At 41.6% G+C, this 27852-nt stretch overlaps 2 protein-coding genes across 4 annotated transcripts in view; one reads left to right on the top strand and one right to left on the bottom strand.

Annotated features, from left to right (window-relative positions):
• Nucleotides 1-20794, bottom strand: part of LOC134349268 (glucocorticoid receptor-like) — a 103670-nt gene extending 82876 nt beyond the window's left edge. Inside the window, exons 1-2 of one of the 3 annotated variants that reach the window (XM_063053325.1) lie at nucleotides 20735-20794; nucleotides 15425-16449 (exon numbers count right to left, since the gene is read on the bottom strand). In XM_063053325.1, the coding sequence (XP_062909395.1) occupies nucleotides 15425-16422 (998 nt within the window). In that variant the 5' untranslated portion in view covers nucleotides 16423-16449; nucleotides 20735-20794. Of the gene's footprint in view, nucleotides 1-15424; nucleotides 16450-19720; nucleotides 19885-20658 lie in introns of those variants that run through there. The other 2 variants (XM_063053323.1, XM_063053322.1) reach the window with 2 other exon arrangements.
• Nucleotides 10619-13826, top strand: LOC134349269 (optineurin-like). Its single transcript, XM_063053326.1, is given in 2 exon segments — nucleotides 10619-11382; nucleotides 11385-13826. Coding segments are annotated over 2 exon segments (762 nt in total). The 5' UTR covers nucleotides 10619-10973; the 3' UTR covers nucleotides 11738-13826.
• Nucleotides 20795-27852: the final 7058 nt, after the last annotated feature.

Here is a 27852-nt window from a genome sequence, read left to right as displayed (position 1 = left end):
AGTAAAAATCTCCCATCATAATAACCCTATTATTATTGCACTGTTCCAGAATCTGCCTCCCTATCTGCTCCTCGATATCTCTGTTTTTATTGGGGGGGGGGTCTATAAAAAACACCAAGAGTTATTGCCCCTTTCCTGTTTCTTACTTCCACCCACAATGATTCAGTAGACCATCCCTCCCTGACTTCCTCCTTTATTGCAGCCATGACACTATCCCTAATTAGCAATGCCACACCCTCTCCTCTTTTACATCCCTCTCTGTTCTTTTTGAAAGATCTAAAGCCCTGGCACACTTAGCAGTCATTCCTGCTCCTGAGACATCCAAGTCTCTAATGGCCACAACTTCACAGTTCCACGTATTGATCCACACTCTAAGTTCATCTGCCTTGTTTATGATACTCCTTGCATTAAAATAGACTCATCTCAATCCATCAGGCTGAGTGCATCTTTGCTCTAACATCTGCCTATCCTTCCTCAAACTCCCTACAAGCTGTCTCTACTTGTGCTCCAATCTCTCCATCCTCTGCTTCTTCACTTTGATTCCCATCCCCCTGGAAATCTAATTTAAACGCTCCCCAATAGCACTAGCAAACTTCCCCACCAGGATATTGGCCCCACCTCAGAAACAAGTGCAACCCATCCTTTTTGTAAACGTCATACCTGCCACAGAAGAGGTCGCAAAGATCCAAAAATCTAAATCCTGGCCCCCTGCTCCAATCCTTCAGCCATGCATTTATCCTCCATCTCATTCTATTTCTATACTCACTGTTGAGTGGCACAGGCAGCAATCCTGAGATTACTAACTTTGAGATCCTGCTTCTCAGCTTCCTTCCTAACTCCCTGTATTCTTTTTTCAGGACCTCCACTCTTTTTCTACCTATGTCATTGGTACCAATATGTACCACGATCTCTGGCTGCCCACCCTCCCATTTCAGGATATCGTGGACACGTTCACAAACATCACAAACCCTGGCACCTGGGAGGTAAACTACTATCCTTATTTCTTTTTCGTGTCCCCAGAATCACCTGTCACCCCTAACTATAGTATCCCCTATTATTGCTGACCTCTTCTTCCATTCCCTACCCTTCTGATCCACAGGGCCAGACTCAGTGTCAGAGGCATGACCACTGCTGCTTTCCCCAGGTACGTCATTCCCCGCAACAGCACTCAAAATGGAGTACTTATTGTTAAAGGGGACAGCCACAGTAGTGCTCTCCACTACCTGACACCCTCCCTTCCCTCTCCCAACGGTCATCCACTTATCTGTCTCCTGTGGCCCCGGGGTGACTACCTGCCTGTAGCTCCTGTCTATCACCTCCTCACCCTTCCTAACAAGCTGAAGGTCATTGAGTTGCAGCTCCAGTTCCCAAACTAGGTCTCTAAGGAGCTGCAGCTCGATGCACCTGGTGCAGATGTGGCCATCAGGGAGGCTAGAAGTCTTCTAGACATCCCACATGTGACACCTAGAACAGAAAACTGACCTCGCAGTCATACCCACCATTCTAATGCGCTGATCCCCCCGAAACACTCCTTTTCTAAACTTTTCTCCCCAAACTCTGCAAAGCTCTCTCTCTTCGAATTGATTGGTCCGCTGCTAGTGTGCCGAGCCCCACGAAATGCTCCTTTTTAAAAAAACTTTTCTCCCTGACCTGTGCAAAGCTCCCTATCTCATCAAATCAACTGGTCTGCCACTAATGCGCCGAGCCTCATGAAACACTCATTTTTAAAACTTTACTCCAAATTAGGCCTCACCAATGTCTTATACAACTTCAACATCCTAACTCCAGCACACAATACTTTGAAGGCCCTTATCTGCAAAACCTCCTTCTAAAAGTCAACATTCTCAGTACAGCCCCTAGTCCACGAGTAAAGAAGAAACATTCAGGTTGGAAACGAACTTCTAGCCCATGCGTTGGAAGCACAGCGTAGACTGCAAATACTCACCCTCCCAAACTACCTTGCCAAGTACCTCTGTTAAACACGTGTCAGGTGTGCAGATCCCATACTGATCTCATCAGCTGCCACAGAACTGGAATGCAAGCAAGCCTTCTTTGATCCCAAAGGACTACTCATCAGAATCATATTGTGAAATTTGTTAACTTTATGGCAGCAGTACAATGAAATACATGATAAATAAATAGAGAAAAAACTGAGTTACATTAAGAAAAATTGTACACATACACACTGTATATCTATTAAGTAGTTAAATTAAAAACAAGTAGTGCAAAATAAAATAAATAAAGTAATAGTGAGGTAGTGCTCATGGGTTCAATTTCCAGTTAGAATTCAGATGGCAGAGGTTCAGAGGGGAAGAAGCTGTTCCTGAATTGCTGAGTGTGTACCTCAGGCTCCAGTACCTCCTTCCTGATGGTAACAGTGTGAAGAAGGTAAGTCCTGGTGGTGGGGATCCTTAATGATAGACGCTGCCTTCCTAAGGCACCATTCCTTGAAGATGTCTTGGAAACTACGGAAGCTGGTACCCATGATAGAGATGACTAATTTTACAAGTTGCTGCAACTTATTTCAATCTTGTGCAGTAGCTACCCCATATCAGACAGTGATGCAGCCAGTCAGAATGCTCTCCACAGTACATTCGTAGAAATTAGAGTGTTTTAGTTGACAAAACAAATCTCAAACTCCTAATGAAATATAGCTGCTGTCCTGCCTTCTTTATAGCTGTATTAGCATTTTGTGTCCAGGTTAGGTGCTCAGAGATATTGACACTCTGGAACTTGAAATTGCTCACTCTTTCCAATTCTGATCTCTCTTCTTACCCTTTCTGAAGTTCACAGTCAGCTCTTTGGTCTTGTTGGCATTGAGTGCAAGGTTGGTGCGTCAACACCATTCAACTAACTGCTAGAACTCGCTCCTGTACACCCTTTCATCATCATCTAAAATTCTGCCAACAATGGTTGTATCATATCCAAATTTATAGATGCTGTTTGAGCTATGCCTAGCCATATAGATATGGGTGCAGAGAGAGTAGAGAAGTGGGCTAAGCACACATCCCTGTGGAGCACCAGTGTAACTGTCAACAAGATGTTATTTCCAATCTGCACAGCTTGTGGTCATCTGGTTAGGAAGTCGAGGATCCAGTTGTAGAGGGAGGTAGAGGCCTAGATTCTGTAGCTTTTCAAACCGGACTGTAGGAATGATAGTGTGAAATGCTGAGCTCTCGTCAATAAACAGCATCCTGACATAAGTACTTCCATTGTCCAGGTGACTGAAGGCTGTGGAGAGTCATTGAGGTCACGTCTTCTGTAGACCCACTGTGGAGATAGGTAAATTGCAGTGGGTCCAGGTCCTTCCTGAGACAGGTCTTGATTCTAGGCATGACCAACCTCTCAAAGCATTTCATCACCATTAGATGTGAATGCTTCTGGACAATAATCATGAGGAAGCTCACACTGCTCTTGGACACTGGTATAATTCTTGCCCTTTTGAAGCAGGTGGGAACTTCCAGCTGTAGCAGTGAGAGAGTGAAAATGTCTTTGAATACTCCCACTAGTTGGTTGGCACAGGTTTTCAGAGTCTTACCAGGTACCCCGTCAAGCCCTGCTGACTTGTGAGGGTTCACCCTCTTGAAAGACACCCTGACGTTGGCCTCCGAGACAGAGACCACAGGGTCATTGAATCTGCAGGAATCCTCATAGCCAAGGTTTTATCCTCCCTTTCAAAGCAAGAATAAAAGGTGTTGAGTTCATCTGGTTGTGAAGTATCAGTGCCATTCATGATGTTGGGTTTTACTATGTAGGAAGCAATGGCCTGCATAATCTGCCACAGTTGACATGTGTCTGATGTCACCTCTTACCTCTCCCAGAATTGTTTCTTGGCTCTCGAAATAGCTCTCCTCAAATCGTACCTGGTTTCCTTATACAAACACAGATTTAGTCCTCAGCAGACAATGAACCCCTTGGTTCATCCACAGCTTTTGGTTTGGGAATGTACAAGAAGTTTTCGTAGGCACACACTCATCCACACAGGTTTTAATGAAGTTGGAAACAACTGTGGCATGTACATCCAGGCTCAAAGTTGACCCCCTGAATACAGTCCAGTCCATTGATTCAAAGCAGTCCTGTAAACGTTCCTGTGCCTCCCTAGTCCATACCTTCTTGGTCCTCCCTACTGGTGCTGGAGTCTTCCGTTTCTGTCTATACTCAGGGAGTAAAAGTCCAGCCAGGTGATCAGACTTACCAAAGTGTGGACGTGGAATAGCACAGTAGGCAGTCTTGAATTTAGTGTAACAGCGGTCCAGTGTTATTTCCTCTGACTACAGGTAATTTGTTAATAATTATTTAATGACTTTATCAAGTTGGTCTAGTTAAAATCCACCAAAATGATGGGGAAGGCATCACGTTGTGCTGCTTCATGCCTGTTGATTACATTACTCAGTTCGTCTAGAGCCTATTTGACATTAACCTGAAGTGGAATGCACACCACTACCAAAAAGATCAATGAAATCTCTTGTGGCAAGTAAAATAGCCAGCACTTAATCGCAAGGTATTCTAGATCTGTTGAGCAATATTGGGAAGTCACTGACACATTAGTATACCACAAGGAGTTAACCATGAGGCATACACCTCCACCTCTGCTCTTGAGACTTAATCTACCTATCTTGATAATGTAACGTAAACCCATCTATTTGCATCACTGAGTTCGGCATGAAAGGGGTTACCCAAGATTCCATAAAACAAAGCACACTTGCATTCCTAACATCCCTCTCATACAGCACCCTAGCTCCCCGAGATCAATTTTATTTACCAGAGACTGCACATTTGCCAGCAAGATAGTTGGTACTGGGAGTCGAAGACCTCGTCTTTTTAAACGCACCACCATCAGACCAGCATGTCAATCCCTCTTTTGTTAGCGGCTTCTTAAAGGGGCAGTGTGCCTGCCAGAGTCAGTTCTACTGTTGTCGGTCTTAAGCAGCAATAGATCGTTCGCTCATGCTGGAACTTCACTAACTGTACACATCATAGATGCAGTTATGGTTTTCAGCCATAGCAGGCTAAAACAAAACTATCTGAAGTTTTCCACCGTTTTCAATAAGAGCTGCCGTTAGGGTCGTCTGTGATGTTGGCACCATGGAAGTTAGGTACCTTGTGGGGATTAAACTAGTAAAGCCATGTTACTCTCCACCTCTGTGTGGAGTGCATCTCCGATAAATTCAGCTGTTGCGAACAAGATAAAGCGAAGTAAAATTCTACCAATATAAAAAAAAGTTAAGAAACCTCTGATTTTTGTTCATCTGATTTATATCTTGACCATCCACAAAGTGATACAAAGGTAAGCATAATCTGATAGTGTTGGAAAATAATCTTAATTTGTACACAAATGTGCACAAATAATCTTTACACATCTTGTGAATATGAATACAAAAATTCACTCATGCTTTCACTTTCCTGCCACTTTATGCTAACTTTATATCCACTGTGATATAACCTCTTTTTCTGTGGGCTTCAAGGGTTCCCAACTTCTTATGTCATGGGCTCCTACCATCAACTGAGGAGTCAGATCATCCCAGGTTGGGGAACCATTAGTGAGCTTTATTCTTGATGATCTGTATCACATTCTATTTCATCAAGTATAGTTTGGAATTCCATATATGCAACAAAAGCTACAGCTGTGCAGGTCAGCTGGGTGGATTATCTACAGATATTTTTCACCTCACCCTTCAACAACCTGAAATCCATCTTCGCAGAATCAAAAGAAAGATAACATGTTTTAATGACCATCACCTTGTGGTTCTGATATCCACCATCATGAAGAGTTTTAAGGGGAGTGGTGATGACACACATCAACTCCAGCCACTATGGCAGCCTTAATCCACTGTAATTTGCCTACTGCTGAAACAGATGTCAGAATCAAAATTAATATCACTGACATTTGTGGTGAAATTTGTTGTTATGCAGCAGCAGTACAGTTTGTACATAATACAATTAAAGTTAAATTAAATAAGTGGTGCAAAAAGAAGGAAAAAATGGTAGTGAGATAGTGTTCATGGATTCAACGTCCATTTCAAAATCTGATAGCAGAGGGAAAAGAATCACTGAGTGTGTGCATTCAGGCTCCTGTATCTTCTACCTGATGGTAGCAATGAGAATTGGACATGTCTTGAGTGATGGCGGGTCATTAATGATGTATCTTGAAGCATCACTCCTTGAAGATGTCCTGGATCAGAGGAAGGCTGGTGCACATCATGGAGTGATAGAGTTCACAACTCCCTGCAGCCTTTTTCCGATCTTGTGCCATGGTCCCACATACCAGATGGTGATGGAGTCAGTTACAATGTTCAGCTGTAGAAATTTGTGAGCATCTTGGGCTGACATACTAATTCTCCTCAAACTCCTAATCAAATATAACTGCTGTTATGCCTTCTTTGTAACTGCAATTATATGCTGGGCCTAGGATAGATCCTCAGAGACATTGACACCCAGGAAATTGAAATTGCTCACCCTTCCACTATTGATCTCTCGACAAGGACTGATGTGTACGCCCTCATCTTCCCTTTCTGAAGTCCACAATGAATTCTTTAGTCTTAATGACATTGAGCGCAAGGTTGTTGCTCCAACACCACTCAACCAGCCAACCTATCTCACTCCTATATGCCTTCTCGTCATCATCTGAAATTCTGCCAACAATAGTTGTTGGTACGTACCAGACTGCATCGCTCTGGCCCTACAGTCACCTCTGGAGCAACTGGATAGTAAAGACGCCTATGTGAGGCTACTATTTGACTATCAAAACAATAACAGAGGAGGGAGGAGAAGATGGCAGCATGACACAGCGCACGCGGCCACTCCAGAATGATACCAGTATTTGTTAAGTAGGTACCATGCACAATCCTGATTTGATGGAGACAGCAGTGAGAAACACGGAGGAACATCTGGAGAAACTTCTGAAATGCCCGCTTCGCTGCCGCTGTGCGATCGAGAATCTCTGAAGGCCCCAAATCCTCGGCTTTGCCTGTTGCTGGCGGCCGGGGCGGGGTCGAAGCGCTCGGCAGAGATGGTGCTCGGTGCTGGAGGGCTGGTCGAAGGCTCAAAATTTTTGGACGGACTCGGAGTCGGACTGTGGTCAGGTGCTTCCAGGATGCTGCATCGGCAAGTTTGCGGCGCTGGAAGCTCATGGCAGGGAGAGTTTTCTTCCTTCTACCGTCTGCGTGAGATGATGGGACTTTTGAGAGACTTTGAGACTTCTTTTTTTACCGTGCCCATGGTCAGTTCTTTATCAAATTACGGTATTGCTTGCACTATTGTAACTATATGTTATAATTATGTGGTTTCTGTCAGTTTTTCAGTCTTGGTCTGTCTTGTGTTTCTGTGATATCACACTGGAGGAATATTGTATCATTTCTTAATGCATGCATTACTAAATGACAATAAAAGAGAATTGCGTGTCCTCATAATCTAATCTAATCTAATTCTAAGCAAATTTATTGCCAAAGTCCTGGAGTGGGGCTCAAAATCTCCCTTTGAAACTGGATTCTTGAGATCCTGACCAAAAGAACACAATCAGTAAAGACATCAGCAACATCTCTGCCAAGATTATCCTCAACACTCACACTCCCCAAGGCTGTATCCTCAACTTCCTCACCAATGCATGGCCATAGTGTGCTCTAACACCATCTACAAGTTTGCAAATGATACCGTCATAGCTGGCAGAAACTCAAATAATGTTAAACAATAAAGATGGCAAGGTAGAAATGGAGTTAAAAAGATATTGAAAATATTTATAAAATTGAGTTCAGAATATTCTCAGTTCTGATACAAGATAGACTTGACCACTTGTAAAACACCAATCATTCCTTTGTCCATAGCAAGTGCAAGGCACAATAAAAATCTGAATAGCAAAAGGTACTTCTGAAATGAATTGTAAGCACTACATTAGCTTCCGCAGAAGTCAGAAAAACATGAAAATTCCTCAAGCTGCACAGAGTAGCAGAAATTGAAAAAGGAAACAAATCTTTCATAATAAAAAGCAAACTTATTTCATTCTGAAGGAAGTTTGAATTACAAAGATAATTTAGAAAAATAGCAAGTATTTCATGGAAGTTTATATATGAAGGATCTAGTTTGACAGAGTGGTATTTGGACTACATTGCCTGAGAGAGTGGTAGAAGTAGAGTTGATGACAGCATTTAAGAGGTGTCTCAATGGATACTTAAATTACTTAGGATTAGAAGCCTATAGACTAAGTGCTGGAAGATGGGATTAATATGGATTGGTGCCCACTGGTTAGCAGCGTGAGAATCCTTCTATCCAATAATGAATGTCCCCTTTGTTGTCTGGAGAGTTCACATCACTGAGACCCCTCCGAGGATTTCCCTTGACTGGAGTTGGGGCTCTGCTGAGCTGCTGAGTAAGCAAGAACTTATTTAAAACATTCTATATCAAACAACGCTTACTATGAGATTGAAGGGAAGCATTAGAGCAAACATTTTTATAAGGTTTTACATCTTTTGACAGAATCAAGAAATTTACAAAATTTATTCTCAGAATGAGGGGTAAGCTTCATACACCCAACATGGGCTAAAGGGATTATTTGATAAAACTGTTTAAAATCATGAAGCATTTGGATTGAGTAAATAGATAGCATTTCTGAGTCTGAAAAGGTCAATAACCAGGAGGGCCACAGCAAAAAGTTTGGACTGCAGTGCTCAATATGTGGTAAAAACATATTCAAAAGAGAATTAAATAAATCAATGGCAAAATGGTAGTATTGATTTGCCTCTCCAAGTATCCAGATGGGAATAATCGCCTCTTACTAGGCCATGTTATTCTATAAATAATGTAAGCTTTTCACTTTATTTCTTCTTAACTTGAGAAAACAAATAGACTGAAATGATAGATTTATTTTTCTAAATACAGTTGCATCTAAAGAAATTATATTTATATAGTGGATTCCAGTTAATTGGGACACATCAAGTCGTGTACAAACGTACATTTTAGTGGATGCTTCATGGAAATAGTTAAAAAGGTATACATAATAAATTAGAACACTACAGCACTATAAAACTATTTCCTAGTAACTATTGACAGAGGAATTCAATATGATTATTGATACCTTCAAATTCTTCGTAGTCTCTAACTTGAGTAGCTCGAATGCTTGAAATCACAGTGAGCACAACAATTCTGAATTGTTTTACTGCTTATTTCTGAACATTATCAGTGACAAAAATCAATGTTTTTTTGAACAAAAACACACAACTGATACTATTTAAAAACTGTTCACTTTAAGCATGGTACAGTGTCTAACAGCTACACAAGTGCACATGACTGACTGTGGTTAGACTGCTAGTTAACTGTAGTTAGCAACCTCTTGTCCCAATTAAGCAGCATTGTGTCCCAAATAAACAAAGTGAATCCCAACTACTTTCTTGAGTTGTTTTTATTTAGAGTTATCCAATAAGCAGTTGCCTCCAATTACTGATGGCGCAATTAACCAAAATCCACTGTATATAAAGACATTCTTCATGTATAAAAATGCAAGTTTCTTTTTTTTGATGTAGCAGCAAATGCTCAAAAAAAACCAGAATATTTGATTTGGTCATCAGAGAAAGGAAGCCAGATTTATGTGACACACATCAAAGTTGCTGGTGAACGCAGCAGGCCAGGCAGCATCTCCAGGAAGAGGCACAGTCGACGTTTCGGGCCGAGACCCTTCGTCACGAAGGGTCTCAGCCCGAAACGTCGACTGTACCTCTTCCTAGAGATGCTGCCTGGCTTGTTGCATTCACCAGCAATTTTGATGTGTATTGCTTGAATTTCCAGCATCTGCAGAATTCCTCATGTTTGCAGATTTATGTGACTGTGCATAAAACCACAGCCTAGTATGTCAATATTAAGCAGCTTCCCAGCAATTGAAAAGTGGAAAAGATCTACATGACACGCCAATTTTCCTTCTCTCTTCCCACACACATCAAGGGCTGGTGGCGTTATTTAACTGTGTCTCTATCTGTTGCTTGTCTCTGAACTTGGCAGTTCTAATACCTATTTTAAGGATAACCTGGTTTCGCTGTACGCTGCTGCATCAGTGGATCTGCAAGCAGCACCAAGCCCTGAGCAGGATCTGGAATTTGTTGTTCATCCATGGCTTCTGATTAGGGAATGAATACATGCAAGTTTTTATTGCTGGTGTCATTATCTACAGAGTATTTGATATAGTGCAAATATAGTGACAGTAGTGGTGTATTCCTCCAAGTCAATTCTCAAACCATGCGTTGCTTGGCATACAGCTTCCAGTCTGTGCACTTGAAGCAGTCCTGAAGCTGTGAGACAGCTCCCTCAGGCCACACTGTCACTGACTCCATAATTGGTTTTGCCTTCCTATCACTGGTCTATAGGCTGGAATTACAAATAAAGACAGGTGGTTGGACAGTCCCAGATGAGGGCATTGATAAGCCCTGTATATGCCTGCAATATTAGTGTAAATCTAGTCCAGTGTATTATTGCCCCTTGTGGGGCATTCCACATTCCAGCAAAATCTAGAGACTACTGTCTTAAGAATGGGCTGATTGAAATCATTGGCTGTGATGAAGGCTGGACAGACAGTTGCTTATTAATAACATCATACAGTTGTGTTGTTGCTAACTCAGTGTGGGCTTGTGGTGGAATGCAGACTGTCGTGATGTAAACAACTGTGAATTCTCTCGGCAGCTGGGAAGAGCTTAAGATATAGGAGCAGAATTAGACCATTTGGCTCATCGAGTCTGCTCCGCCATTTTATCATGGCTGATTCAATTTTCATCTCAGTCCCAACCTCCTGCCTTCTCCCCGTATCACTTCATGCCCTAACCAATCAAGAATCTGTCAACCTCCACAGCTGCCTGTGGCAAAGAATTCCACAGAGTCACCATTCTCTGGCTAAAGAAATTCCTCCTCATCTCCATTCTAAAAGGATGCCCCTCTATTGAAACTGCAAGTGGAAAGCTTGCAGTCTGAAGAAAAGATTTTGCAGTCAAAGTTATTCGATGAAAAAGTGGCACTGGCAGAGGAAAAGAGAAAACTTACACAAATGCAAGCTGCCTATGATACTTTGTTTAAAGACTATGAAAATTTGTTGGAAGACTGATGAAGAAATGAAAATTAGAGAGAGTAAACAGAAGGAAACACTTTCTGGACTTACTGCTGAGCTGACTGCTGTTAAAAGGACAATGGAAGAGAACCAGAAAACAGTTAATCAGCTGCAGCAAACTGTTGCCCAGCAAACTGATGAGTTAAGTGTGCAGAAGGCGCAGAATGTGGCTTTGGTTGACATTTCTGCTCAGTTAGAAATGGCTGAGAAAGCCTTGGTGGAAATGCAACAAAAGATTGATATAGTGAAGCAGACCATCATTAAACAGGAAGAAGAAATGGAAACCGTGGCTGTATTCAAAGCACAGCTGAAGTTTACAGTGCAGATTTCCATGCTGAGAGAGCAGCTGGAGAGAAAATTCATGCAGAAAAGAAGGCCATGGCTGAAAAGCTGGACCTGCCGCTGAAAGAAAACACACAACTGAAGGAAGAAATGGACACATTTGGCAGGCAGTCTTTAGCAGAACTTCAGCACCGGCATGGAAGTTGTGGGCCAGTGACCGAGGATGATGATGCATTACAGCAGCAGGGAGTGCGAGAACCCAGAAACCCCAGTTGGGAGCACCAAGGTATTCTGCCAGAACACGCTTGCCCGAAGTGTGGGATCGTCCTCCCTGACATCGATACCTTACAGATCCATGTCATGGACCGCATCATTTAAGCATGTTCTCTTTTAGGAGACTGTTTTCATTATGTTTTCATTCTGTTTTCAATGAAACTAATCTGTCGGACGATGCTGAGGATGTTCTACGAGTCTGTGGTGGCCAGTGCTATCATGTTTGCTGTTGTGTGCTGGGGCAGCAGGCTGAGGGTAGCAGACACCAACAGAATCAACAAACTCATTCGTAAGGCCAGTGATGTTGTGGGAATGAAACTGGACTCTCTGACGGTGGTGTCTGAAAAGAGGATGCTGTCTAAGTTGCATGCCATCTTGGACAATGTCTCCCATCCACTACATAATGGACTGGTTGGGCACAGGAGTACAGTCAGCCAGAGACTCATTCTGCCGAGATACAACACTAAGCGTCATAGGAAGTCATTCCTGCCTGTGGCCATCAAACTTTACAACTCCTCCCTTGGAGGGTCAGACACCCTGGTCCTGGACATTTCATAATTTACTGGCACCATAATTTACATATTACTATTTAATTATTTATCGTTTTATTACTATTTAATTATTTATGGTGCAACTGTAACGAAAACCAATTTCCCTCGGGATCAATAAAGTACGACTATGACTACTATTATAAGATTGGGAGGTGATCTCAGTGAAATTTCTAAACTTCCTACAGGACACAACAGAGTGGATACAAAGAGGATGTTTCCTGTGACTGAATAGTCTTGAATCAGAGATCATAGTCTCATAGTAAACGGAGAGCCATTTTATGACTGAGACAAGGAGAAATTTCACCCAGAGGCAGCTAAGTGTTTGTAATTCTCTGCACCGGAGACCAACAGAAGCTCAGTCATCCATTTGGTTTAAAACAAATCACTACATTTCTACAAATTAGGAGAATAAAAGGATATGGGAATAATGCAAGAAAATGGAGCATTGAACTCAATTTGTGATACTCTGAAATTTGTTGCAAAGTCAACAAATCTCACGATATATGCCAGTGATATTAAACCCGATTCTGATTCAAATGCTCCTGTCTGGTTTTCATTTGTTCTTAGGCCAGATACAAGTTATCGACATAAAATACCAACCTATTCCCCTCTCTAAGATGCTCCCTCTGACCCAGTCACCATTTTCAGCAGATTGTTTTTATTATTGTTTTTATATTCTGCATTAGCAGAATCATGCTTTGTAATACAAATATCTTATTTACTTCTTTGAGATTTATAACATTAAAAAAGCAAGTTTTAATACTTTATTTTGGAAAAATCAAACTTGTTCACCCAAGATCAAATACTATTTTAGAATTAATGAAAATAAATCCTATATTCTGACTCAACTTCAAAATCCATTTTAACAAAAAACAGATAAATCCCCAGGGCCAGATGGTCTGCATCCCAGAGTGCTTAAGGAAGTAGCTCAAGAAATAGTGGATGCATTAGTGATAATTTTTCAAAACTCTTTAGATTCTGGACTAGTTCCTGAGGATTGGAGGGTGGCTAATATAACCCCACTTTTTAAAAAAGGAGGGAGAGAGAAACGGGGGAATTATAGACCGGTTAGCCTAACATCGGTGGTGGGGAAACTGCTAGAGTCAGTTATCAAAGATGTGATAACAGCACATTTGGAAAGCGGTGAAACCATTGGACAAAGTCAGCATGGATTTGCGAAAGGAAAATCATGTCTGACGAATCTCATAGAATTTTTGAGGATGTAACTAGTAGAGTGAATAGGGGAGAACCAGTGGATGTGGTATATTTGGATTTTCAAAAGACTTTTGACAAGGTCCCACACAGGAGATTAGTGTGCAAACTTAAAGCACACGGTATTGGGGGTGAGGTATTGATGTGGATAGAGAATTGGTTGGCAGACAGGAAGCAAAGAGTGGGAATAAACGGGACCTTTTCAGAATGGCAGGCAGTGACTAGTGGGGTACCGCAAGGCTCAGTGCTGGGACCCCAGTTGTTTACAATATATATTAATGACTTGGATGAGGGAATTAAATGCAGCATCTCCAAGTTTGCGGATGACACGAAGCTGGGCGGCAGTGTTAGCTGTGAGGAGGATGCTAAGAGGATGCAGGGTGACTTGGATAGGTTAGGTGAGTGGGCAAATTCATGGCAGATGCAATTTAATGTGGATAAATGTGAGGTTATCCACTTCGGTGGCAAAAACAGGAAAACAGATTATTATCTGAATGGTGGCCGATTAGGAAAAGGGAGGTGCAACGAGACCTGGGTGTCATTATACACCAGACATTGAAAGTGGGCATGCAGGTACAGCAGGCGGTGAAAAAGGCGAATGGTATGCTGGCATTTATAGCAAGAGGATTTGAGTACAGGAGCAGGGAGGTACTACTGCAGTTGTACAAGGCCTTGGTGAGACCACACCTGGAGTATTGTGTGCAGTTTTGGTCCCCTAATCTGGGGAAAGACATCCTTGCCATAGAGGGAGTACAAAGAAGGTTCACCAGATTGATTCCTGGGATGGCAGGACTTTCATATGAAGAAAGACTGGATGAACTAGGCTTATACTCGTTGGAATTTGGAAGATTGAGGGGGGATCTGATTGAAACGTATAAAATTCTAAAGGGATTGGACAGGCTAGATGCAGGAAGATTGTTCCCGATGTTGGGGAAGTCCAGAACGAGGGGTCACAGTTTGAGGATAAAGGGGAAGCCTTTTAGGACCGAGATTAGGAAAAACTTCCACACAGAGAGTGGTGAATCTGTGGAATTCTCTGCCACAGGAAACAGTTGAGGCCAGTTCATTGGTTATATTTAAGAGGGAGTTGGATATAGCCCTTGTGGCTAAAGGGATCAGGGGGTATGGAGAGAAGGCTGGTGCAGGGTTCGGAGTTGGATGATCAGCCATGATCATACTGAATGGCAGCGCAGGCTCGAAGGGCCGAATGGCCTACTCCAGCACCTATTTTCTATGTTTCTAACAGTAACGTTAATAAAGTACAGTTAATGAATTTTGATTCACTTCAAGATATATTGTTTGTGTAAATCTACCACCCCAAACCCACAGTTCTTACAAACCAGAAGATCCTAAGTTGTTTGCACAAACAATATATATTGAAGTGAATCAAGAATTGTATACAGTGGATCTTATACATCAGCTTTGTAGAAGCAGAATAATATGTCATGGAGTTATTTCAGTCCTTTTTGGTTGATTTTTAAATTCTCATTTTTAGAAATGTTCTGGCACTACTATGTGACTCAAAACTAGTTTTGATGAAATCAGTATATAATAATTTAAACCACCGCCCTAATTTTTCAAGTCCACTAAGCTGCCTCTGCTTTCACACACATGTACACACACCAAGTCATTTGTCATACGTTGCACATACAAAATGGAAAAATAAATGCAGTTACAGGTCATGGGGTGCTGACATAGTTCTGTTCCAACTTTATCGTCAAACATTCTGTAATTGGTACATAGAACATGGGAAGGGGAAAGGTTACTGTAGTGTAGTTAAGCCCTTCATACAAAACTGAGGCATTGTAGATTGTTAATTCATAATTGCCACACAAGGAACTTATCTATATTTATCATTCCCAATGAAATGTCGATATAAAACTTAAAAAAAATTAGTATATATTTTATGAGATTATAATGTTCACGGGAATTTTTATTCACATTTCAGCCACCATGTTTTGCACTCATGATAGTCCATTTTATCAATACAAAATCACATCTAACTGAGTACAACAATATTAATGCTCACCTGTTGCGATTGGATGGTAAAGCTCCTCTCACAGAAGAGAGATCCCCTGTCTTGCTGCCAGTAAAAATTGGACTGGGATGATGGCTCACATCCCAGGCCTGAGTAACAGCTGAGAAAGTCGGAATGAAGTCGAAGAAGGGACTGTTACTGCCAGAAGTTTGAACTGGTTCTGTACTGTATATATAGATGGGATCCTTAACTGAATTCTGTGCTAACGATGACCCATTTGCAGCACTGCAGTAACCCCTGCTGACTTGCTCCTGCTTAATGACTCCTGGAGTGACTAACTCAATGTAGCTCTCTTGTTCCAGTTTCATGTCCTTTGAAGTAGAGCTAGTAGCTGGCAACTGCAATGGGGCCCAAATATTTTCTTTGCTCTCAGTACCCTTATTTTCTGAAGTTGGCCAAGAAACAATGCAGTCCTCAGTCGGCTGTGGTTCCATCAAATTGCTCCCAAGCAAGGCAGGCTCAGAAGACAGAGGTGACAGAAGGCCCGAATTGTCATCTTCGCAGAATTCAGTCAGGCTCCAAGGGCTATCCTGCTGTTTCTCCCCTTTTGGAGATGGGAAGAACTCAAGATCTGGCAAAAAATCTACTGAGCCACCATCTTCAAAGACCCCAGTGAGATCATCATCACAGGTGCCTGGGTACAAGCCCATTTCCCTTTCGGATTTTGCTCTGTTCGTAGTATTTTGCAATTCATTTAAAGCAGCAAGACTTTGTTCCAGCTCTGACAGGTCATTGGTTGCCTGAGCAAGGTGCTCCTGTTGCCCACTAGCTCCACTTGTGATCTCAACTCCAACGAGATGCTGTTTGTTACTACTGCTGCCACTGGTCGTCAGGAACTGCATCACGGATGCAGATGTGACTGACAGTGCCTCCCCACTTTCTGTACCTCCCTCATAGTCTTTCAAATTCCTTCCACTTATTCCATCAGCAGCCACGTTCCAGGTTTGTTTTCCCGGGTTCATGTTCATATTTTCCACTAAATTTGCCATCACTTGGCTGGATATTTATAGCAAAACCTGAAACAAATTTAAGGACATTTCAGTTGGAATGGTGATCATAAAACAAATGCAGAAAAAAAAAGCACAAAATACTTCATTTCTCAAGGTACCATAAATCTGCTCCAATTTGATTTTCATTGATTACACCCATCATTTTCCAACATCCCCACTATCCCCACATTAATTCTTAATGCATCTTTCCACACACTGAAATTTCTGATATATGAGATAAAGAATGGTGGTGTATTCAAAATCTAATAAGTGGAGACTTCTGCACCTCAAACTTGGTCACCAGTCATTTTACCTAATATTTACCCCTTTCCTTAAGCCCATATCACCCCTACTCCCACAATTCCCCATGCTAATTCAGGATCCAAAAGCTTGCTTGCTTGCTTTGCACCCATCTCTCGGCACCTCCTCTCTGAGCTAACCCTACCTATGAGAATGGGTTCAAACTTAATGCATCAGCCTTGAATCTATTCATCACAAAGTGCAAAACACTCAACTTTCACTTCCCGCTCCCAATGCTCACTGGCATTAAAATGGTTTTTGCTTCTCCCATTCTGTTCCACTTCATTTCAAAACCACTTTCACGACCACACCTATTCTTCAAAAACAAAACCCAACCTCAATTCCCTAATCCCTGCAACTACTGTTCATCGCCAAAGCACTTGAAGACATTCTCATCTCCCAGATTCACGTCTTCAAGAAATAATATCCTCTGTGGTGCTGATTCTAACAAGATTTTCCACTCTTGACCTCTTAACAGCATCCTGATTTGTCAATGATCCACACTTGGTAACCTTCTTTTCCCCAATTTACATGCTGGCTATCAATAAGGTCAGTCCAGGTATTATCTTCATGTAAGTGAATTATTGAATTTAGAATATAATTATTTCTTCTGAGAACTAAAATCCAAGTATTAATGCAGAAATATATAATTAACATCTCTATCCAAGATCTTACAATGACTTGCATGCCTCATACAAGCAAAGTGCTCAAACCATTCATGCAACATGCAGAACACTATTTGTTTTTGTACAAATTTACCTAATAGTCAGAAATTATTGTCTATTTGAATAAATGTTTATTTAACATGGTTATAATAATTACTGAATTCAATAGTAATTTTTATGTTAGTAGAACATTGATTTTCAATTATTAAATAAACAATCTGGATAAAGTACATATTGCTGGGTAATTACTCATACTTATCACTTAATTTACACTTGAATGCACCAATCATTTAAATTAGGAAATACAACTCAGTGCTCACTTCAATAAGAAATCTGACCTACAAACATCTGCTCTTTGCAGGAAGAATGGGCTATGTGAATATGTTAATTTAACGACTTCTCTATCCTCTGGCACACTCAAAGCCTCATTTATAAAGTGAACATTCAACAATTCACAATTACATATCTGGCATAGTCCATAACTACAGGCATCCTTAAATAAGCTCTTCACTATTTATACAGATATTGAAGAATATTTCCTTTACATGTTTGTATCTTCTAAATGGTTATGACCATTCCCCTGTTACTAATTAATCTTTATAATACATTTTGTCTGATCTGGCTTTTGATTTGCTATATTTATACTTCGTTCTATCCCTGTACATTACTTTTCAGTCTAGCTCCATAAATTAAGATTTATGATTTCCAGGAAACAATGTTCTCAACAAACAAATGTTGATTTAAAATGGTCCTCTTGTCTAATTAATTTCAAGGAAAACATTAATCAATTGAGGAGAGCAAACTGTCAACAAAGAGCAGACCAACATTGTTAAACCAGAACTTTAACATGACCAGTATATAAGAACAAAATAATAAAATGCTAACTCATACGAGGACTAAAAATATTCCAAATTTGTCAGAATAAGTCTGCGAAATAGGACGCAATGTTAGCATAGCGTTAATGTGACCCTATCATAGTACGAGGCTTCGGAGTTCGACTCTGTAAGGAGTCTGTTCATTCTCTCTGTGACTGCGTGGATTTCCTCTGGGTGCTCCAGTTTTCTCCCACATTCCAAAGACCTATCAGTTAGCAGGTTAATCAGTCACTGCAAGTTGTCATGTGATTAGGCTGATGTTAAATAGGTGGGTTCCCGGACAGTGCACCCTTTTGGTCTGGAAAGGCCTGTTAGGAACTGCATCTCTAAATAAATACAATTTACAGAGTCACACTTGAAGTTTTATTCATAATACCTTCCATCCCTTGTATCACGTATTGTGATTTTAGTGGCAATCTTCTTTTTAATCCAGCATAAAACTTTAATGCAGCGGGGCTATATCACGAAGTGCTGAGTGATTAGCGTCAATTTGATGCTAGACTTTGTCCATCTTTAATCAAAAGTAGTCAAAGCCCGAGTAGTGCAGTCAAATTGAATAGTCGGGGATAAGTCTATTGCTAGAATTCAGGTGGCAGTACTATCTTTGGGAGCTGCTGCAGGAACAGAATCTGCACACCAATCGACAGAGAGAAAAATGACATCTGTCGCCAAAGTAAAGCACGAACAGCGTGCCTCCCGAAAATATGACTATACAAACTTCTAGATGATCCATCAAGACCCAGCCCAGCTTTGTCACAATCTATGGAAACCGTAGAGCACCGTGACATCTCTCATTTTATGAAAAACGTTCCTATTATTCCGTAGTTAGTTCCTCGAGAATCCCGGCTGACTTGGTTCCACTCCCAGTTTTGTGGGTACTGAGGTGTCCAATGAGAACAACGTGGGAACCGCGCATTCGTCCACAGAAGGGGCGGGAGGACGCTGGCGAGCCTTGTGGCTGGATTCTATGTTGTACAGTACTCTTTCCGCCACTCACCCACACAAATTTGATGAAGTTATACCCACTGTGTTGGCCGCTGTCAGATTGCAATCCGGTCTTGGACAAACCGTCAGTTTAGTGAGAGCTCTTGGAGGCACGGGCGTTGAATTGCGTTCGGGTTTCTGGTGCGATTTCAATCAATTCAGGTGTGACTTTAAGGTGCATCAAATTGTGTGTGTTTGTGTCTGTGCGTGTATACGTAATTATCAACCCATTTTAGCTGTGCTTTAACTACATTATAAACTCCAATACAAATCGACAAGAGGTTACAGTCAAGTTGACACTGGTCTAGCAGAGATACAGGCAATAGCCCTCAGGGCCGAGCGGCCAAAGTTCCCCTGACAGCTGCGGGCCGTTAGGGCCCAAGTCACGGGCCGAGCCGCTCCCCCCTCGAACGCAACTTCCGAGCCCCGTAAACAGAATGGCAAACTGGAGTCCGCTGCCGATCAGCTGCTCACCTCATGGCGCCGCCCCGCCCGGACCTGCTGTCGCTGTGGAAGAGGGAGCGCCCCACTCTCTTCGCCTCTTTAAAATGTCACCGCTCGCCCACGACCACTCGCCGCCAGATCGTCGATCCACAGCAGCGGCGCGGCCACGCAATCCAGAGGCTGCGCGCACTCGCGACGCCCCGCCGCCCAATCAACGAACTGCTTTCGACGCGCAAACGCGGTACCGACGTCACAGCGCAAGGTCGCCGCTACTTAAATACTGCGCCAGAAATAAAGCGCAACGCTACCCACCCCCCCCAAAAAAACAAAAAAAAATACAACACAAAGGAAGTTAAGGAAACGCACTAACATTTTTTGGTTCCTAATGAAAAAATATTTTGGAACTACTCAATGCAGAACTGCTGAAATATTTTAAGCAATTCTAAATTTAAATTGTGCAACTTAAATTAATGACAAGTCAAACACCGCTTTAAGAAACAGTGAAGGTTTCATGAACGATATTCAGAATGTCTAATTCCCCTGGATCTGTATACATGCTCCAGATGATCTAATATTGTAGCTCGGTGTTAGTTGTTGCAAGTTTTTGTTTGGTTGATCGGTTTGGGGTGGGGGCGTTTCCGAAACGTACACACGCAAGAGACATTTGTTTTAAAACCTAAAGACCGACCTCCGTCAACAAGAGCTGGCGGAAAAGGAAACAACAAACGGAGTTAAAACCTTCCCGCTAAACAAAATGTCAAGTCCTGCCAATAACTCAATCCGAATTGAGGCCTCAACCCCAAGCACGCAAAATGTTCGGGAAGAAATGCCAACAAAAATAAAGATTTATTAAGAAATGTGACACAAGCGGGTGTCAACAGTTTGGTCTCGGCTCGGCTGTTAACACAAACTCCGTGGTGCGTTACTTCTTATTTGCGTAGTTTTGCGCAATGCTAATTGAAACTTACGTCCACGAACATTCGGTCCTACCGCAAAATAAAATCCTCAGCGTGCAAAGGAGGAGCAGAGTGCTGAGAATTATACCTTCCAGAGGCGGAAAAAAAACGTCTCCAGAAGCAGCAAGCAGACACCGACTGAAGTTGTGCGGAGCTCCCTGCACTCACCTACTACTGGCGTGGCCTGTAGATGGAGCAGTGAGAAAGGTTTGTTATCGAGCATTTGTTGTCTTAAACCCCGATTAAAGATGTCGTTTTCTAATTCTTGAAATATAATACCAACGTGCCCATCATTTTAATTTAAACACTTCACTTTTTCATTGCTAAGATAGATAATTATACAAATTGATAAAAGTCAGGTTGCGTCAAACAACATGTTTATTTTCTACTTATTTCAGCTTTCTCCTTATCAATCCTACCTGCTAAAATCGAAACATGATTAAAGTACTCACTAGGTCAAGGACATTTTTTATCGCATCAAGTTTCTTATCTCATGTCTTTTATCCTTCTTGCTTTCAAATATGTTAAAATAAAATTAGAATGGAAAAAATGACTTATCCTTTGACATCTGTTATCCAATTTTCCATTCTGCCAGTTAGAATTGCTCGTAAATGCAGAAAATAGATATTGGCTATATAGCCCAATAAATCAGCGTTACTTGCCAAATTGGCATGGATATTTATTTAATCCCCCCACTACCACCACCGGCAATCACTCATTTAATTGCACACGGGTACTGTATGCACTGCACAATCGAACAGTCCACTGCGAAAACAAAACCTTCCACCTGCCTTTTCGGTATTAAATTGATCAACTATTGGAAGCAAAAGTAGCCTCTTTCTGCGTCTTTGTCACTTATTCGAAGTCACGATCTGCTGCTGATTGTTCTAGCAGTAAACAGCGCCAGGTTCGTTGTTTGCCTTTATGTTTATACTTACTTCCATCAGGTTTTTTTAAAAATAAAAGCATTGAACTTCTTTGGTATCATCCATAACTCAGCCATTGCTCAATTCTGAATCAAGAATGTGTTGCTTTATAATTTATTCTAGAGACCTAAAGCTCAAATGGCATATTCCAGTGTTTGGATATTGTTGTTCTACAGTTTGCATTGGCTTTCCAGTGCAGTATTTTCTATGGTTCCTCCCACTCCAATTATTTGGAAAGCTAGCGTTTCCATTACCCTATTAACGCTACAAAAGTGAAAAGTATGGCTAACAATATAAATATTTTGCACTGCATTTAAAATAGCAGAGTACATTAAATTTTGAATACAAATGAGGAATCAAGAACTATTTCTACAAAAAAAAATTCTGTAAATTATCCTTAGAATTCAATGCATCCCAGTGATTGGCACAATTGAATTAAGTCACAATGGAGAAATAGCAATGGGTTTGGCCTCAATTTTACAGTCAGCCTGAAGAATTCCAATTTTTCATGGAAATATGATTTCAGCAGAATAACAACATTAATAAAAATAGTATTAAGGCTCAAAGTAAACTTATCAAAATAAATATAGTCACCGTATATACTACCGTGTAACTCATTTCCTTGTTGGCATTCACAGTAAATAAAAAACAATAGAATCCATGAAAAACTGCACACAATGAAGATGGACAAACAACCAATGTGCAAAAGAAACAAATTTCACAAATATAAAAAGACAGAGAATGAGTTGAGTTCAGTGAAATAAGTTATCCCTCTAGCCTGGTGGTTGAGAGGTGGTAACTGTCCCTGAACCTGTTAGTGTGGGACCTGAGGCTCCTGTACAATACTGAGAAGAGAGCATGGCCTCAAAAGCGGAGGTCCTCGATGATGGATGCCACTTTCCTGCAACAGTACTCCTCATAGGGGACCTTACCTGTGATGGACTGGGCTGTATCCACTACTTTTCCATTCTAGGGCATTTCTATATCAGGTGTGATGCAACCAGTCAGTATACTTTCCACATATAGAAAATTGTCGAAGCTTTAGATGACATGCTATAACAGCAGGTGTACTACAAGTAATTTCTCCCTCCCCCTGGTACCCCTATAACTCTCATTATCACTGTCGGGCAGTGCTCGTGGTATGTCTATTACATACACGCATTAGGCTAAATGTGCAGTATGGGCAGTTTTGTTTGCACTTGCACAGACCAGGACAGTGGTACTATATTCTTTGACATACCCTGTTTGTTGTTGCTTCCAATTTCAAAGAGGAGATTCTTCTTCTTCTTCTTCTTCTTATGCATATCTAGGCGTATTACTGCCCTCCACAGGATGAATAATTAATTATAGCACTTCAAGGAACTCAAACTCTCGAATATAACCTAGTCCCACATATAAACTGAATAATAAACTCTTCAATCAGATGTTGGTTCTCTTGGTGGCCAAAGAAGGATTTAATAGAAAAGCAAAATACATTTAAGCCAGACAGCCTCTTGAACAATATGCTTCTTTCACTTTTATATCAGTTACAGCTCAGCAAAACATGCTGGACTGTTTCTGGACTGCCACAGTCACATAATCCAGTAGGATGTTTTCCTGTTTTCTTTAAATAATAGTTTAGCCCACAATGCTCCAACCTAAGTCTTGTTAATTTCACCATATCTCTATGATCTAAAAGGTAACACTCTGAGACCTTTTTAATTAGTGAGTGACTAGAAAAATAATGCCTGCCCTTTAATTTATTTTTCCAATCCTCCTGCTGCTACTTCTCTATACTGTACCTTTTTAAATCCTACTTCGCAATTCTGCTCTGCCTAGGGGAACTCTAATTTCTACTTGCCTGCTCTGTAAGGAGGACTTTGCAATACCATCCACAATTTCATTTCCCTCCACCCCAGCATGCCCAGGTATCCATGAAAATCAGACTGCACAACCCATCTTCCCTACTCTAAACAACATTAAGAGAATCTCAATAACTATGTCAGGATCTTTCGATTTATTCCCTTTTATAGCCTCTAAGGCAGCAGCAGAATCCGAACAGGTGATAACCCTACATGGTCGAGAGCCTTCTATCCACCATAAGGCCCAGAGGATTGCTAATAATTCTGTTGCAAAGACAGAAACACCATCTGACACCTGGTGTCCAATCTTAACTCCAGGTTGAGACACATACATCCCAAATCCTGCCCTACTGCTCTCTGGGTCCACTGAGCCATCAGAAAAAATCATCAGATAAGATCCCCATTTATTATTTAAATATTCATTTGCAATCAATGCTGATGAATTTGCTCTGCTTCCTTGAAGCTGAGAAAGGAGGAATAAGTCTACTTCTGGTTCTGGCAAGAGCCAAGAAGGGACAGGTGGCAAGCAAGTTTGGTCAACTAGGTCTTCCTCAGTCAGTTTCAATTTCACAGCCCAGTTATTAACCAAATCTAAAATTAGTTATCTTTTAATTTTACTTTGGCGCTCCGACTTCCCCTGCAAAAGACACTTTGGCGGACAACTGTGATTGGAGCCATTTAGTTTTGTTCAATACTGCAGGCCCAACTGAATTCATCTTAAATGTAGAGGCACTTCTCCCATCTCCACACATAATGCCGGGACTGATGTTGTTCTAAGAGCCTCACAAAGGGGACCTGCCTGCTGGGTGGGGTGTCTTACAAAAGGTGCCTGTTTGTGGTGGCACATGCTCTGTGCTGGCTCAATGGAAGAGTTCATTTCTGGGGATGGCAAAGAGTGAAAGCTCCTGGAAAATGGTTGGTTGCTGATTGATTAGGTTAGGCAATGTTACTGTGCTCTTATTGTGATGAATGTATTTGTGGACATCCATGATTGTGAAGAAAGATGTGACTTCTTGTAATTTGTTTTTCATGCTAAAACTCCCTCCGCATTCCAGGAATGGACTATCGCTTTTCTCCGCGAGTAAGGCAATCCCTACTTAAAGGCTCATTTTGGTGCATGTGGGAAAGGAAGAGAGGGTGATGGTGGGGTGTTTTGCTTCAGACTGCTGTTTTACAGCTGCAGTCCTAAAGGGCTACATTTTCTCTTTTTTGTCATTTTTGCTATTTTTTTGATGCTTTTCCTAAAAGCTTTTCACCTCTGGAACAGCACAGATACCTATACACTGAATGTGCAATGTCGCCTCCCATCTGATTTTTAAAACCCACACGTTCATAAGGGCAGTGACTCTCATCAAAACCAATGGTATGACACATGCCAAATCTTTGCAAACTTCTAAGAAGGCATTGCTTCTGTGCCTTTGTGTATTGGCACTTGTGTGCTGGACCCAGGACAGATCTTCTGAAATGATAACTTTATACTTTATTGTCGCCAATCAATTAATACTAGAACGTACAATCATCACAGTGATATTTAATTCTGCGCTTTGTGCTCCCTGGAGTACAAATCGATAGTAAATATTAAAAAAATTAAATTATAAATCATAAATAGAAAATAGAAAAGGGAAAGTAAAGTAGTGCAAAAAAACCAAGAGGCAGGTCCGGATATTTGGAGGGTACGGCCCAGATCCAGGTCAGGATCCATTCAGCAGTCTTATCACAGTTGGAAAGAAGCTGTTCCCAAATCTGGCCGTACGAGTCTTCAAGCTCTTGAGCCTTCTCCCAGAGTGAAGAGGGACAAAAAGTGTGTTGGCTGGGTGGGTCGTGTCCTTGATTATCCTGGCAGCACTGCTCCGACAGCGTGTGGTGTAAAGTGAGTCCAAGGACGGAAGATTGGTTTGTGTGATGTGCTGGGCTGTGTTCACGATCTTCTGCAGCTTCTTCTGGTCTTGGACAGGACAACTTCCATACCAGGTTGTGTTGCACCCTAGAAGAATGCTTTCTACAGTGCATCTATAAAAATTAGTGAGGGTTTTAGGGAACAGGCCAAATTTCTTTAGTTTTCTCTGGAAGCAAAGGTGCTGGTGGGCCTTCTTGGCAGTGGACTCTGCTTGGTTGGACCAAGTCAGGTCATTTGTAATATTGACCCCGAGGAACTTAAAGCTTTTGACCTGTTCCACTTGCGCACCACCGATATAAATAGGGTCGTGCGGTCCGCTACTCCTTCTGAAGTCAACAACCAATTCCTTCGTCTTGCTGACATTGAGGGATAGGTTATTGTCTTCGCACTATGCCACCAGGTTCTTAATTTCCTGTCTGTACTCAAGCTCATCATTACCCGAGATACGGCCTACAATTGTTGTGTCATCAGCAAACTTGTATATTGAGATCGATGGAAATTTGGCTATACAATCATGGGTGACCCTCTCCACCTCCGAATCCCTGAGGAGGACCCGGATCTGGGCCATACCCTCCAAATATCCGGACCTCCCTCTCAGTTTTTTTGCACTACCTTACTTTCCCTTTTCCATTTTCTATTTATGATTTATAATTTAAATTTTTAATATTTACTATCGATTTGTACTCCAGGGAGCAGAATCAAATATCGCTGTGATGATTGTACGATCTAGTATCAATTGTTTGGCGACAATAAAGTATAAAGTATAAAGTTCATAGACCTCTGGTTTGCTTCTGTAGTCATTAAGTTTTGCTGATGTTGAGTGAGAGTTTGTTGTTGTTGTTGTGGTACCACTCAGTCAAATTTTCAGTCTCCCTCCTATATGCTGATTTATCACCACTTTTGATTTGGCTAATGACAGTGTTGTCAGCAAATTTAAATATGGTGCTGAAGATGTACATGGCCTCACGGTCATAGACCAAGCAGAGTAGGGGGCTAAGCACACAGCCTTGTGGTTCATCTGTGCTGATGGTGATCATTGAGGAGATAACTGTTGCCAATCCAAACTGACTGGCATCTGCAAATGAGGAAATTGAGGATCCAGTTGCACAAAGATGCATACATTAGGATGCTCCTTATTGATTACAGTTCACCATTTAACCCCATCATCCCCTCAAAACTAATCAGTAAACTCTTAAGACCTGGGCCACAATACCCTCTTGGATCCTGGTGTTCTCACCTGTAGACCCCAGTCATTTCAGATTGGGAAAAGCATCTTCTCCACAATTTCCATCAGCACAGGAGCACCATAGAGATGTGTATGTAGTCCCCTGCTCTACTTGATTTACGCTTATGACTGTGTGGCTAAGTACAGCTCCAACACCATATACAAGTTTGCTGATGACATCAAAGGTGGTGATGAACCAGCATACAGGAAGATTGAAAACTTGGCTGAGTGGTGTAATAACAACAGCCCTCACACGATGTCAAGAAGACCACAGATTGATCGTAGACTTCAGGAGAGGGAAACCAGAGGTCCATGGGCCACTGATCATCAGAAGTGGAGAGGGTCAGTAACTTTAAATTCCTAGGTGTCACTATGTCAGGGGACCTGTCTTGGATGCATCATATAAATATAATTGCAAAGACAGCATGAACAGCTGCCTCTGTTTCCTGAGGAGTCTGCAGAGATTTGGCATGTCATCAAAAACCTTAGCAAACTTCTATAGGTGTGTGGTGGAAAGTGTGCTGACTGGCTGCATCATGGCCTGGTATGGAATCACCAATGCCTTTGAGTGGAAAATCGTACTAAAGGTAGTGGATTTGGCCCTGTACATCATGAGTAAAATCCTTCCATCCATTGAGCATGTCCACATACATTGCCGTAGAAAAGCAGCACCCATCATCAAAGATCCTAACCACCCAGGCCATGCTCTTTTCTCACTGCTGCCATCGGGTAGAAGGTCCAGGTGCCTTGGCTGGAACTCACATCACCAGGTTCAAGAACAGTTACTACCCCTTGACCATCAGGCTCTTGAGCAAAAGGCGATAACTACACTTACTTAAGAACTTTTTTATCTTGTTATTTCATGCTTGTTATTTATTGCTATTTATTTATATCTGCATTGGCACAGATGGTTTACAGTTTACAGCTCCTGAACTTTACAGTTTACAGATCCTGCTTACAGTTACTGCTCTATAGATTTGCTAAGTATACCCACAGAAAAAAAAATCTCAGTGTTGTGTGTGGTGACATGAATGTACTCGGATAATAAATTTTACTTTGAACTTTGATTAATTGGTGTGGGCTTCAATCAGGCTTGCTTCAATCTCTGTGTGAATATCATCAACATATCACCTGCAGCACACTCAAGCACTGTTACACTGCACTGCCATTCGGACTGCATACCATTTCATCTCAAGACCGCTTTTCGGGAAACCTGAGCATCTGCCTACCCTCCTCTTACTTGTATATAGGCTGAGGCTAAAACAGCAAGGCACCAGAGGTAAAGACAATAAAGAGGTGATCGTAGCAGGCAAAGGA

This window comes from Mobula hypostoma, chromosome 7, assembly GCF_963921235.1.
Source record: "Mobula hypostoma chromosome 7, sMobHyp1.1, whole genome shotgun sequence".
Lineage (NCBI taxonomy): Eukaryota > Metazoa > Chordata > Chondrichthyes > Myliobatiformes > Myliobatidae > Mobula > Mobula hypostoma.
This window is presented reverse-complemented; position numbering and strand designations above follow the sequence as displayed.